Below are 12,862 nucleotides of genomic sequence, written 5' to 3'. Positions count from 1 at the left end.
AGTTTGCAATATCCATCAGTCATCCATGTGAGTAAACGGACAGCTGTTAGATAAACCCACTGACCCAGCATACCCACTCCCAGAAATCTGTCCTACACGTTTGCCTACACACGTACAAATTCAGATAATTCACGATCCTGTACTACTTTATCACTGTCATGGTAAATTACAATAAGTATATTACTATCTAGTTCTAGAACAAGTACTTCTTGAAGTACAGCCTGTTTATTTCACTCCTCTTCTCAAAAACCTACAGTGGTATCCCATTGCTTTCAGAAGGGAGCCCAAATTCCCTTATGAAGCAATGCAGATTCTAATACCAACTTCCCTTTCAAAACGCCACCCAATATTAAGAGTTCATGTTCTCTGTCCAAGCACTATATTGGCTCATCCCTGTGCCTTTGGCCACTTTGTTCCTCTGCCTGGAATTCCCATCCTCCACACCTCCACACAGGTACATCGTACCTGTTGTGCACATCCTGGATCAAGGGCAACCTCCTCTACAAAGCTGTCTATGATCCTCCCATATGGAAGGATAAGTCCTCTCTCTAGCTCCTCATGCGATGTCTGTTACCTCTGTGCCCCTTTCACGATGTGTGTTATGTATCTGAAATGTCTTTCCTTACCTCTCCTTAATAACTATATCCATAAATTATTCAACTTCTTATACCCTTAAGCATCTAGTAGGTTTTATATTTAACAGACATTCAAGAAAATGTTATGAACAAATGAAGAATTTTGTTTTGTTTTTTTGAGACAGAGTCTTACTGCATCGCCCAGGCTAAAGTGTAGCAATGTGATCTCGGCTCACTGCAACCTCTGCCTCCCAGGTTGAAGCGGTTTTCTTGCCTCAGCCTCCCGAGTACCTGGGATTATAGGTGCATACCACCATGCTCGGCTAATTTTTGTATTTTCAGTAGAGACAGGGTTTGACCATGTTGGACAGGCAGGTCTTGAACTCCCGACCTCAGGTGCTCTGCCCACCTCGGCCTCCCAAAGTGCTGGGACTACAGGCGTGAGCCACTGTGCCCAGCGAAATGCATAAATTTTATATAGAGAAAAAACTCCCACTTCTAATATGATGCTCTAAAAATGAAACTCTACAAACATGCAAGGGCCTCAAGATTCCCCTGGGTTCCCTGACAGACTGAAAAATGCAAAAGCTCTACCACTCCTCTCATAAATAACCTTACTTTCTCCTCTTCCCCACTCCCTCCCCCAGTGAGATCACTGTACTTGCAGCTCTAATTCTCAGATCTGGAACAACATATTTCCTGAACAAACGCTTGACATTTCAGGTGAGGGCAGGTTTGTCCGCCACGAAGGAGCTAGAACTGGAGAAAGGAGGTCATGTACATCAAGATTGCTTAGATGACACAACTTACCAAGAAAAGGACTTGACATGTTCCTGAATCATGATCCAGGTCTGGCCAAAGTCATCTGACTTCCACAGCTGCAAAGACAAGTGGTCATGATGCAAGAGGCATATATGATGCAAGAGGCATGTATAATACAACCTGAATGGCATCACCATCAAACACCCGCTGAAATTCCACCTTCCATGACACGCTCTCTGTGAAGGCAGGCACTGGGACTGCCAAAGCCAGCTCAGTTGCTCCAAAAGCAAACAAGGGCAAGAAAGGAAAGACAACTGTGTACATATGTGTTCTTCCCTCAATAGCAACTGGAAGGAAAAATGAGTAGGACTTGCCTTCTATTTATGGATTACCAAAAGTTATATTTCACTCAAGACTAGCCTCTAGGTAATGGTAAAAACAAAAGGATGATTATACTCAGCACTTTTCACCGAAGAAACAGTGTCCTTAAAAACCTTTCACAGACAGCAGCATTATTCACGACAGCTAAAATGTGGAAGCAATCCAAGCGTCCATGAGGGATGAGCAAATAAGCAAAATGTGGTCTGTGCATACAATGGAATATTATTCAGCCTTAAAAAGCAAAAAAACAAACCTGACACATGCTACAATATGGATTAATCTTAAGGACATTCTGCTAAGTGAAATAAGTCCATCACAAGAGGACAAATAGTATATAATTCCACTTAGGAGGTACCTACAGTAGGCAAAAGCATAGAGACAGAAAGTAGAATGGTGGTTGCCAGGGGCTGGGGGCAGAGAGGTATTATTTAATGGTTTTAGAGTTTCAGTCTTGCAAGATGAAAAGTGTTCTAGAGATGGATGGAGGTGATGGCTGCAAAACAATATGAATGTACTCAATATCCCTAAACTGCATGCTTAAAAGGGTCAAGACAGTAAATTGTACATTATGAGTATTTTAACACAAAAAAAAAAAGGAAGAAAAAAACAGTAATGGACCCTGATAATTAAAGATGAATGCAGAGGACACCAGCTAAGTACAGAGCCCCGCGGGGAACCAGCTGAATACGCGGCTATGGCAACGAGGAATTAACACGCTGATCTTTGCCAAAGCCCTTCAACTCCCACAGATGGAATCTGAGGGTTCCTCCGGCCCTAGGAACCATGTATTAAGAAGCACGAGACCCGGGCCAGGCGCGGTGGCTCACGCCTGTAATCCCAGCACTTTGGGAGGCCGAGACGGGTGGATCACGAGGTGAGGAGATCGAGACCATCCTGGCTAACACAGTGAAATCCCGTCTCTACTAAAAAATACAAAAAACTAGCCGGGCGAGGTGGCGGGCATCTGTAGTCCCAGCTACTCAGAAGGCTGAGGCAGGAGAATGGCGTAAACCCGGGAGGCGGGGCTTGCAGTGAGCTGAGATCTGGCCACTGCACTCCAGCCTGGGTGACAGAGTAAGACCCCATCTCAAAAAAAGAAAAAAAAAAAAAGACCCAAAAAAAGGATAATTCCCCCTCCACCAGTAAACTGACCCAGCCCATACTTAGGTTGTTACTCCCTAAGGCAAGCAAAGGTAAACAGATCTGTGTTTTGGTTAAACAACCTGCAAAGAAATATTCCAAGGTTTCTCTGAGCAAAAACATTCAAGGCTCACTGTAAATCCAATCATACAGGATCTACAAGTTTCACAGATTTTTGCCAAATCAATATCCTTGACTAGGCAAGTTGCAACCTTGAGATATAAATCTTACTGAGGCTCTTTCCTCATCTCTCAGATTTCCATCAAACCTGGGTTGAAGGAGGAAAATACACACATTTATATGATACACATGCACGCACTCAAAGGAAGACTATTACTGTTAGTGGTAACTTCAAATAAATGGGAGGCAAAAGCAGTGTTTAAGGTGGAGGATGGGGAAAGCAGAACAGAAATTCAACGAGAGGTCCCAGAAGAGCTCAGATCCCAGCTTTCTCTACCTGGCTCTCTCTCTGATTAAATTCCAAAGCCTCGATTTACCCCAAGGGCTAACAAAGGTGTAACTGCATGGAGAAGGGCATGACATTTAACCCACGGGGTCTGCCAAGTGCTGGGTGCTGATGGCTGGCTGGGCTACCGACTGAGAGTGCCAGGAGGAGATATTTTTCTTGAGCCCTGGTAAGGGAAATAGTAGCTACAAAGGCTAGGCCTGAGAGAGAAGGAGGGACAGGCAGGAGGCGAGATCACTCAAAGGACACACAATCACACAGGCAGAGGAGAAAACTAGAGGAGCCCCGTGCAACTGGGTTCCGAAAGCTCTCTTACCTGCTTGTTGGGGTGGGACCTGTCGAAGCCCAAGAGAAGGTTGGAGGCCTTACTGTGTAGGAGGAGATCAGCCGCCCGAAATGGGATGGAAAAGCCTTGGAGAGTGTTGCAGAAGTCAAACGTGATCCAGAGGTACTGGGCATAAGCGTCTGCAAAGATGTACTGCAAGGGAAAACAGGTAAGTTTCAGAGCAGGCCCTGTCCAGAGCTGCCCAACACTCCCCTAAACCATGTACGAGTCCACGCGAGTACACACATGTGCAGGGGCCAACCTGCACCAAGAAGGCACCACGGCCTTCCAGGGCTTCCACAATGGCTTTCTCCCCACCTCTTGGCAATGAAAAGACACCGGTACAGTCCAAACAAGGCTCAACGAAAGAGGTGGCCTGGAGATGGACTGGGATGAAGCTACAAGGTGGGTTTGTTTAACCAGGTAATGAAGCTGGTCAAACCTTTTTGTTTTTTCCTTTCAATGGAATTAGCAATTCCCACTCCCTAGCGGGTCACTCAGTCACAATCAGAGGGTAGTCACTGGCATCTGGGACAGAGAAGCCCTACTTTTCAGATTGGCTAAACACAGATGGGATGGCTGAGTCTCCCTGCATCCTCCAAGCAGTTATGGGACATGGCTTTCCAGGAAAAGCACTAAAATCACTTCCATCTTAGAAGATGCCAGGTGACCGGCAGCTCCGGGGACCAGGCTGCCACCGTGGCTGGCAGGCTCACTCTGGGGCAGAGCAGGAAGTGCCTCTGGTGAGCAGGGGCCTCACCTTACTTAGCTTCTGCATGGGTGAGTGAATCTGAACAAGTTAGGCTGGACAGTGGCTACGGCTGAAATGAAAGAGTTCCCTGGGGAGAAGGATCCAGGCAATTCAACCTAACACACGTGTGCTGCATTCCCACCACGGACCAGACACTCAGGAGCTGCCACAAAAACCCGAGAAGCCTTCCCTCAAGTAGCCCAAAATCTGACATGGGAGACAGACATGTCCAGGGCTAACCATCAGTCCAGAGAAAGTGAGGCTGAATGAGAAGCCATGACCAGAGTCCTATGAGTACCAGTCCAGGCCGAGAGATGAGAAATGATTCATGGATGAGATGGGCCTCGAAGGGCAGGCGAGACACCCACAGGGAAAGAACATTCCAGGTCTAGGGTGGCGTGGGTTTAGGCACAAACAGGGAAAAGAGATACAGCATGGGTTTGATGAGAGTCTTGTTTTTCTGAGACAAGGTCTCACTCTGTTGCCCAGGCTGGAGTGCAGTGGCGCAATCATGGCTCAGTGCAGCCTTGACCTCCCCGGGCTCCGATCATCCCACCTCAACCCCCCAGGTAGTTGGAACTACAGGTGTGTGCCATCACACCCAGCTAAGTTTTCGTATTTTTTTTTTTTTTAGAAACAGAGTCTCGCCATGTTGCCCAGGCTGGTCTCAAACTCCTGAGCTCAAGCCATCAGTCTGCCTCGGCCTCCTAAAGTGCTGGGATTACAGGCAGGAGCCACTGCACCCAGAAGACAGTCCTGAGGGCCTGAGAGAAATAAATGGAAAACAAGGCTGGGAAGCACAGATGATGTAAGGCCTCGTGTGCACACCTGGCAAGACCCGGAGGCCAGTCCCTGCTCCTGGAAGAATGAGGAAGGCTCAGGAGATTATGAATCAGAAACCAGAGCAACAGGGACCTAGTTCTACCCACAGCCAGTCATTGACATCCTAGAAGTCAAGCAATCCTGCAGGAGAAGCCCAAGGACACTTTCTCTAATGGACTCCTCCTGACCCAGATCAATCTCCAGCTCTGAAGCCTTTCAGCGCCACAGCCTCTGTGTGGACCAGCACTTTGCACTTGTCTCGTGCTGCTTTCAGATGCTCTCACTCCTTTTCATTTGCACTCTCTCCCCAAATCCAGACCATAAACTTCCCAGGGACATATTTTGTGGATTTACGCTCGTCATGTTTCCTCCCCAGCATCTCAGGTAAATCTCTAAACTCTGTAGAAGCCTCATTAAATTGAACTGGAAAAGTTAGTAAATGTTTTAAAAGCAAAACCTACAAGAAAATCCAATGTTATAAAAAACAATTATGATCCTAAGAGGATCATCATAATTTTGGCATAAAAGTATTCCCCAGAAATAACGTAGTCCATCTTTCCGCTCCCAAACCACCTAGGTTATTGGGGAAGGAAGCATTCTCAGTTTGAAAAGATTTCCCCAGACATCTGTTCCATGGCTTCCTGCAGCCTCACATTGGAGAATCTAAAAATCATGCACCCAGTCACAGACTGTATTATTGTCCATGGTAATAGCTAAACATTTTCAAGAGCACTTACTATGTGTCAGGCACTGAGCTAGAAGTTTGGCATGCCTTATCTCATTCAGGGTTCACAGTGACTCAGTGCTTTGGATATTACTGTTATACACTCTCTTAATAATGAGGACACTGAGACTGAGAGTGGTTTACTGCCCAAGGTGACGCAGGACTAGGCAGCATTGACATCAATATCTGACTTGTTCACATCCCACCTCTTAACATTTCTTCTTCTAACAAAAAGGCAACATTTCCTGAACTTCATTCATAGATCTTACCTTGTACTATTTAACTCATTTGCGTGCCTTTTCTCCTAATCCACAGCACCCTCTCATTTCACCTCTCCAACCCCAGCCCCTGATCGTCTCAGGCCTTCATTCTCCTCTGCTGGCTCCTTGGTCCTCCCCACTCCCTACGCTCATGTAACCTCATTCTTCTTCTATCCTTTGCTGCTAACCTTGGCTTATCCTTTCAAAAAGCTTCAACTACCACCCTTAAGAACAAGCACGGGGCCGGGCGGGGTGGCTCACGCCTGTAATCCCACCACTTTGGGAGGCCAAGGTGGATGGATCACTTCAGGTCAGGGATTTGAGACTAGCCTGGCCAACATGGCAAAACCCCATCTCTACTAAAAATACAAAAAAGTAGCTGGGCATGGTGGTGTGCACCTGAAATTTTAGCTACTCAGGAGGCTGAGGCACAAGAATCGCTTAAACCTGGGAGGCAGAGGTTGCAATGAGCCGAGATCATACCACTGCACTCCAGCCTGAGTGATGGAGTGAGACCCCGTCTCAAAAACAAAAGAACAAGCATGGCCTGACTTTTAAATCTACAGTCTAACCCTGACTTCTTACAGAGATTCCATTTTTGTTTACCTTCTCACCCTCTCCACTTTTGATGGGCCAAGATATTTTACTATACACAAAACTTGAGTTCTTCAAAACTTTCCCAATAAATCCCAATTCTCCCACCCCACGTCCCAAGTCCCCTCCCTGCTATGCCTTCTCCCAGCCCCACTACTTACAAGCAGAGATGGGTTCTGCTCCAATCCCTCCCTTTGGCCCTCAGTCTCTATCAGCCACCAAACCTGTTTTGTTTTCCTTTAAAATCTTTCTCAAAATGCATGCCTTCCTTTTTCCTCTCAGTGCTATTGGCATGGCCCACATCTTTACTAGAGACTAAGCAAACTGGAGGCAGGCAATGGGTTTTCTTCCTCATGTCTTCCAGGGCCTAAATGAAATACTTAGAGGGTGATACTAGGTTTGGTTGAGTGACAGAGCGACTTCATGCCTGCACTGCTACAATAGTTCCCTTTCTAGACTCTTCTCTAATCTTTCCCTGCTAAAAGGGAAAGTCATGAATATTGCCAGAAGACACATATCCCTAAAGCACACTATTCATTTACACCCCTACTCAAACACTCTTTCCTAGCTCCCTTCAGCCCGCAGAGCAAAAGACAATCTCCATCTTCAGACAGGGGCCTGTTTGACATTGCACAGCAGCTCAGTACAAACTCTTCACCACTGAGAAGTGAATCTCCTCGCCATCCTGCACAGAAACCACATTTTAGCACTTTGCAGTCTCTGCTGATGCCCTTCTCCCGCTTGAGGGCTCCTGACAGCTCTGCTCTACTTACTGGGGTCACACGCCCATCCTTGAAGCTCGTATCTAATCCCACGAAGACTTGACTTCTATGATCCAACCTCATTTGATTCCTCTAGCTCTATTATTTGTAGGTTACATTCATCACTTGAGCACCTGGTACCTCATGCTGTGATATAAAGGGTCACATACGCACATGTTAGGAAGACACGGTATTTCACCCTGGCTTTTAAGTCCCTGTGCTGCCTGGCTGTCAAGTTTACTGGAAGTCAAACCTACAGACTGACCAAGAGCTGACCTACAAGGTGCTTCCAAAACTATGCAATTTCAGGAGTGCCTTTGTGTACCCCAATCTCTCAACCCTGTTTGCAGTAACTTAATATTCCAGAGGAGCTTCCTCCTTTGGTTTAAAGCTGTGTTTCCTCTGAAAATACAAACACCTCTGGAAAGAAAACAAACTACGCTCGTGAATGTATCCACAGTCTATTAGCATAAGTGACTTTCTCCAGTTTCAAGTGGAGAAACCCAGAGTCCCATGAGAGGAGGAAGGGAAGGGAAGGCAACGAAGGAACATCCCTCCAGAAGATGGGAATTACATTTTACCTAGGACCAACCTCTGCCTGGAAAAAGGCAGGACTGGCTCTTGCTTCTGCCGAGGCTGACGCCGTGAGCCCTAACCGTACATTCAGTGGCCTTTTTTAAAAAGCCACAGATATGCAGTGGCGCTGGCCTGTAGTCACAGCTACTGGGAGGCTAAGACAGGAGGATCCCCTGAGCCCAGGAATTTGAGGTTACAGTGAGCTATGATTGTGCCACTGCACTCCGGGCTGTATGGCAGAGTAAGACCCTGTCTCTATTTTTTAAAAAATTAATAAGCAAGCAAATAACAGCACCAGACTTACTTCAATACTGTCTGACCGATCTCAGAGGCCCCACAATGTCGGTGGAACTGCCACGTGGCCAGCACTGCACAATGGTTCAGGGCAGCACACAGGAGACCAAGAAGGAAGTGGGACTGCTGGCTAATGCAAAAATAGACCCAAAACTCACATGGACCCACAGGCACCATCTCCATCACAAGGCAAAGCCTTCGGACTGCAGCTGGATGCTGGTGCTAGCACCTTCTCTCCCCTTCCACAGGCACCCACACTCCTGGACATCCACACTGCCCTTCCCTGACATCTTAACCTTGCCGGGCAGCCGCTAACATTCATTTCAACCATTTCAAACGCTCCTTGGCAGCTCACATTTTCACCTGGGTGATTTGCCTAGGCGGAGCGCCCTGCTATTGACAGCAAGGCACCCAGCCTTGTGTGATTCTTCTCAGGAAGTGGTAGGTCTGGTGGGGCAATTTGCCTTTCAGGGGACAAAGGCAAAAGCAACAAAAGCAATCAGCACTGTTAAGAGTCATCATTTCCTTCCTGAGAGTCTGGTGGGGTGTGAGGAGCAGCCTTCTCTGGGGAATTCGAAACTATCTAGACAGAATGCTGCCCCCCTCACCCACTCAGCCTGTTCCAGGCCTGAGGTCCAACCGTCAACAAATTCTCCAAGAAGGCAGCCTTTTTTCTCCTGACTTCTCCATCCCCACCAACTCCAAAGAATATCCACCCATGAGAATCTAAGACGCACCACTCAAAGGTACACAGCACTTGGGCTGCAAACATGTCACCCCCATTCCACTGTGCAGCACCTAAACTCCTTTATTGCAATCGCCCTCCAGTCTCCCCTTGCTCTTGCCCCAAACACCACCGCCCCAGCTCTGCTCCTTCTCCAGATCCAGTGCTTCCAAAGCCCCGGTCCTCTGCCTGCACCAGCCCTCCTCCTCCAAGTCCAAAACATCATCTGTCCTTGTCTTCTGACTCTTCAGACTTGTGACCTTAGCAGCTGCTCATCACAACCCACAACAAGCAGGAAGGAAGTCGGAACCTACCTAAAGGCATCTGTGCAGTAAGGAAGAAGCTGGGGAAGAGGAGATGGAGCCTGCCTATAGACATCTGTGCACTAGGGGAGGTGCTGGGGTGGAGGAGATGGAGGCTGCCTATAGACATCTGTGGACCACAGTGGGAGCTGGGGAGGAGGAGATAGAGCCTGCCTATAGACATCTGTGTACTAGGGGAGGAGCGGGGAGGAGGAGATGGAGCCTGCCTATAGATAACTGTGCACTATGGGAGAAGCTGGGGAGGAGGAGATGGAGCCTGCCTATAGACATCTGTGCACTAGGGGAGGAGCTGGGGAGGAGGAGATGGAGCCTGCCCATAGACATCTGTGCACCACAGCAGGAGGTGAGGAGGAGTAGATGAAGCTGAAAAGAAAGATTCCAGAGGGGCAACAAGGCATTTTTGAGGGCCACAACCTCTGCAAGAGTAAGCTCTGAGACAATGTGTAAATATAGTAATCATCATCACCATCAGATAAGTACAACCTAATACATTGAGAAATCCAGGTGTTATTAGCCTGGTGCAAAAGAGATTGTGGCTTTTATCATTACTTATGATAATATTTTATTAGTCTTTTTTCAAATTTAATTATTTAAATTGTCATACTATTATACATATTTATCGTGTAGAGTATAATGTTTAAAAACATACATACGTTGTGTAATGGTTAAATCTGACTAATTAACAAATGCTTTCCCTCTCATCGTTATTTTTGTGTGAGAACACAAAATCCACTCTGCAGTTCCAAGCGTACAACACATCAGCAGGTGTAATTCGGTTCTTGAGAGGCAGGGTGCATGTGGATCCATCCACAGAAGAGGCAGCTAGGAGCCAGACCCTGGACAGGGCTCCTCGCCTCATGGAGGAGCCAAAGGCAAGGCAAGCAGCGGGCCCTACCTCCCTGTGGGAGTCCCAGGGGCCAGGACTCCGGGTCACACTGTGCAGTGAGGCAGAGGGACACAAAGGCTGGCTGACCCGTTTATGGGGCCATTTCTCTCCAACACCACCTCCTTGCTATGAATTTCATCTCAGAGGGAAAAATTACTCTTGTCACCCTGGAGTCAGGTAAGAAAGGGAAGTTTGCTCCTAACTGCCACTCCATAACAAGTATGTACCAGTAATGACCATTCCAGTTGTTAAAAAACAACTGTTCTGTACCACCTGGTCAACAGCCGCTGCCCTGAAACCCTTAAGTGACCCTCCCTAATCCTACACCCACAATACTTCCCATGGCCTGGTCCCTTCCCCAGGACCTCCCTGATATTCAGCAACTCAAAAGTTAATGCATGGCCCAGCAGGGGACATCCAGGACCCAGCCTCCTCCGGACAGGATTTGTTCTGATTGGTCAGTGCCTAAGCCACACCAGTTGCTAAAGATTTTGAATGCAGCCCTTGCTAAGAGACCTCAAGCAACCTGAGAAGCCAGCACTAGGGACTGGAAGTAGGACCCTGTAGATCTTGCTTGCTGGTTGCTTTCTGGAGCAGAAAGCCTCTGCTACTAGAAAGTTTCTCTTAGTTTTTCTACTAAGGGTCTTTCCCTGGAAGATCTGGCCTGAAAACAAACAAGGTAACACAGAGTGGAGAAGAAAGCAATGAAATACAATTCTCTGAGCTAAGAGCTACCCAACCAGCAGGAAAGCCTTGCCGGCTGCCGGGTTCCTGCCCTCCTACCTCCACCTCCCCGGGGGCCCAGGGTCAGTGCTTCCTCAAATCAAATTGCCTAACTGAAGAAACAAAGCCCCCAGGGCCAGCCAGCTGGGAAAACAAAGCAGGAGGCATAGCAATATCTGCTGCCTTGGTTTTCTTTTCCACGTCGGTACAGGTTCAAAGGCAGGGGGAAGAGGGGTGCACCAACACACGCACACAGGTACCCACGTGTGCTCACAGGTACCCCCACACGCACACGCACACGGGTACCAATGCATGCACACAGATACCCCCACACGCACACACACACGGGTACCAATGCATGCACACAGGTACCCCCACACGCACACGCACACGGGTACCAATGCATGCACACAGGTATCCCCACACGCACACGCACACGGGTACCAATGCATGCACACAGGTATCCCCACACGCACACAAGCACACACACAGGTACCCATACGTGCCTAAGCGCACACACGCAGGTACCCACATGCGCACAAGTACCTACACGCACACAAGCACACACACACAGGTACCCACACGCACACAAGCACACACATGCACACACTCGCATATAAGCACACATAAGCACGCAAGCAGACACACTGATAGTGTCTTAAAAAACATGAATTAGACTGCAAGGTTATTCTCAGTGTGCCTGGGAAACATTTTTGCCATCTGAGAGTCAGGCAAGGTATTATAATAGTTGGCTGATTTTCTGTGGTTTAGCCTGCCATTGTTTGTCTAGAAATCCTGCCTGACCAGTACTTGGCCTGCCTGATTGTGCAGAGACCCACCCTGAGAACAGCAGTCTGTCACAAACGCCCAGGTTAGCACAAAACCTCACTAGCCATCAGTCATGCTGCAAAGATCACAGACAACGCCATCTCCTAGCACCCTCTTAAGTGCGGCAACCTTCCCAAAACCCAGTCCCATGAAGTCAGGACAGGCGGGATGGCCGCTTCCTTACCCGCTTGTTGTCCGCAGGGCTGTGGTAGAACTGGGCAATCACAGCTTCACTCCTATTTCCCACGCCAAAGTTTAACTTCTCTGAAATTTTCTTGAATGATTTTCCGTAGTCGTAAGACACGTACACCTGGAATATAGAGACAAGGAGAAGAAAAAGTTGGTGAGAAACTAGCAAAAAGAAAGATCTCTTTTTTTTTTTTTTTTTTTTTTGGAGACAGAGTTTCACTCTTTTTGCCCAGGTTGAAGTGCAATGGCGCGATCTCGGCTCACTGCAACCTCCGCCTCCCGGGTTCAAGCGATTCTCCTGCCTCAGCCTCCCAAGTAGCTGGGATTACAGGCACCTGCCACTACGCCGGCTAAGTTTTTTTTTTTTTTTTTTTTTTTTTTTTGTATTTTCAGTAGAGATGGGGTTTCACCATGTTGGCCAAGATGGTCTCGATCTCTTGATCTCATGATCCACCTGCCTCGGCCTCCCAAAGTGCTGGGATTTCAGGTGTGAGCCACCGCGCCCAGCCAGAAAGATGTCTTTCAAACATCCCATCCTGGATCCTGAACCTGGCTCCCATTAGTTGCCTGATAGGAAATGACAGATGTTACCAGATAACCCACAAAGGTGAGGCAGGGCACCTCTATGTCTGTCCCCAAGCATGTGGGGGCAGAAAGCATGGGGCCCCTGCAGTCCCCACTGCCTGGAATACACAAGTCTCTTTTCTGAGGTCATGGCAAGTCCCTGGAGCAGGAGACGAATGGTAGAAACAGTAATA

The 12,862-nt window shown here is 47.9% G+C and overlaps 1 protein-coding gene across 2 annotated transcripts in view; it reads right to left on the bottom strand.

Annotated features, from left to right (window-relative positions):
* LOC105476491 (sortilin related receptor 1) overlaps positions 1–12,862 on the bottom strand; it is a 179,518-nt gene that overhangs the window by 141,246 nt on the left and 25,410 nt on the right. For both annotated transcript variants that reach the window (XM_071075729.1, XM_071075730.1), the window contains exons 3-5: positions 12,100–12,225; positions 3,641–3,802; positions 1,386–1,453 (exon numbers count right to left, since the gene is read on the bottom strand). In XM_071075729.1, the coding sequence (XP_070931830.1) occupies positions 1,386–1,453; positions 3,641–3,802; positions 12,100–12,225 (356 nt within the window). The remainder of the gene's footprint in view (positions 1–1,385; positions 1,454–3,640; positions 3,803–12,099; positions 12,226–12,862) is intronic.

This window comes from Macaca nemestrina, chromosome 12 (assembly GCF_043159975.1).
Source record: "Macaca nemestrina isolate mMacNem1 chromosome 12, mMacNem.hap1, whole genome shotgun sequence".
Classification (NCBI taxonomy): Eukaryota; Metazoa; Chordata; class Mammalia; order Primates; family Cercopithecidae; genus Macaca; species Macaca nemestrina.
The sequence above is the reverse complement of the archived record's forward strand: the minus strand, read 5'-3'. Positions and strand labels throughout refer to the sequence as shown.